At 45.1% G+C, this 1,771-nt stretch overlaps 1 protein-coding gene across 1 annotated transcript; it reads right to left on the reverse strand.

Annotated features, from left to right (window-relative positions):
* Positions 1 to 661: 661 nt before the first annotated feature.
* Positions 662 to 1,529, reverse strand: LOC125555839. Its single transcript, XM_048718669.1, has 2 exons — positions 1,049 to 1,529; positions 662 to 948 (listed from the first exon to the last, which is right to left on the reverse strand). The coding sequence occupies exons 1-2, from the start codon at positions 1,408 to 1,410 to the stop codon at positions 840 to 842; spliced, it is 471 nt and encodes a 156-aa protein (XP_048574626.1). The 5' UTR covers positions 1,411 to 1,529; the 3' UTR covers positions 662 to 839.
* Between the last annotated feature and the right edge of the window lie 242 nt (positions 1,530 to 1,771).

Consider the following 1,771-nt stretch of genomic DNA (forward strand, 5'->3'; position numbering starts at 1 on the left):
TCACAGTTCATGTATCTTTATTTATCATCCTTTTATTTCTAGTAAACACTTGAGCATCAATGTCATTTTATCACCTTCTTTGGATAGGAATCATTTGACTTGGGCATTAACGCTGGCAACATAAATGTACCCCAAGAATCGACTACGGTATCATTTGGAGGTTTACCGACAATGGTTATGCCTCCAATCCTAGGAGAATATACAAGTATGTTGTTTCAAGTTCAGCAAGGATCGACATCGACTGTAGTGCCCAGTTCTGCTGAGTTGCACTTCGATGGAATTGAAGGGCGGAACAATACGGTGGATCAGAGTTAGACAAGATTTATGTCATTTCAAGTGGTTGGATGCAGTACTTTTTATGCACTTGGCAACTTTAATGTAATAGCTGAAAGACACCAGGGCACCAAATTTATATTTTGTCATCAGGATTTTTCCCTAAAGTACCAGATTTGCTTTATGAGATTGTTATATGTTTGCAATTTTCCTTGGATATGTGTACGTGCACATTGCCGCTAGCTAACTCTCATGAATGAGAGTTTTCTGTCTCACACATTTGCAATAGAACAAGGATGTTTCCATCAGGACAGATTTCTTATTCATAATTCTAGTTGGAACATTATGATCACAACTTATATGTCACACGGGATTTACCATGCATCAATTTTTCAAGAAACAAACAACCTTGTATATTGATCTTATTCATAAGGTCAGAATTTACAACCACACAAAATCATATAACGAAAAGTACATGTTACAATCAACGCCAACTGCGCGACCAATTCTGTACGGAACTTGCACACTCCAGTTATCTTCTCCACATACACACGCATAATGTGCAATCATATGTGGTCTGATTTTGTTCTCTTTTGATTTGGTGAAACAACACTAAATGCTTCTCGTTTGATTGCATAGAGAATACCACTGCTACTGGAGTGTCTATTCCTCTCCCTGCAAAACATAACAAAATTCAGTCCTTGCACAAAATTCAGAGCATTGACATGTTATTCAGATTAGCAGAAAGCAAAACTGAAGCAAAATTCATAGCTACCAGTTTGGCACTTTAGCTCGTCCATCTGGTCCAGCAACGGGGGGATGAGAACGTCGACGCTGCCCTGCACGCTCAGGAGCAGGTCGACCAGCATCGTCAGCCGCCACACGACTAGCCTGTACGCCGCCCAGGGCTCCACGGGGCTCGCCCATGGCGCTTCCAGCGTATATACGACGAGGCCGCCTCGCCTCTCTGAAGGAGCCGGCCGTCACGCTGCCGACCAGCAGGGGATCGCCTGGTCGCCCTGGAGGAACCGGTCCTGACACTGCCGACAAGCAGGGGATCGCCTCGACGCATCGGAGGAGGCAGCCATGGGGCATCCAACAAGGAGGAAGTCGCCTCGCCGCCTGAAGGTAGCACATCCTGACGCGTCGAAAGAGATCGCATCCACACAACCATGAGGGGAACTAGAGCAGATAGCTTGGCCGATCTGGGCGAGCCGGCCGTCACTTGGGAGAGAAAGGAAACTGCCGGGATTTTTATTTTTTATTTTATCTTTTCCTTTTCAGTTCAGCGCGCGCTCGCACCCTCGCAACCACGTCGGACGGACTCCTAGTCAACCTGTAAAACGCCTGTAATTTCCTGTACATGTAGCATTATTGGTCCATGCGTATATGTTTAGCTGCTAACTCTTACTCAATGTTTCAAGAGAAGGCATGTTGAAATCTTCCTTATCACCAGTGGGATTGATGTAGTGATTCAGGAAGAAGTCGCTGATAACTC

The sequence above is a fragment of the Triticum urartu genome, chromosome 5 (assembly GCF_003073215.2).
Source record: "Triticum urartu cultivar G1812 chromosome 5, Tu2.1, whole genome shotgun sequence".
In the NCBI taxonomy this organism is placed as follows: domain Eukaryota; kingdom Viridiplantae; phylum Streptophyta; class Magnoliopsida; order Poales; family Poaceae; genus Triticum; species Triticum urartu.

What these genes read in the sequence shown, in the direction of transcription:
- LOC125555839 (XM_048718669.1), bottom strand. Translation starts at nt 1,410, where the DNA reads ATGTGCTACCTTCAGGCGGCGAGGCGACTTCCTCCTTGTTGGATGCCC. An exon ending in CGAGCTAAAGTGCCAAACTG is followed by an intron (nt 949 to 1,048) that starts GTAGCTATGAAT and finishes TATGTTTTGCAG; the next exon opens with GGAGAGGAATAGACACTCCA.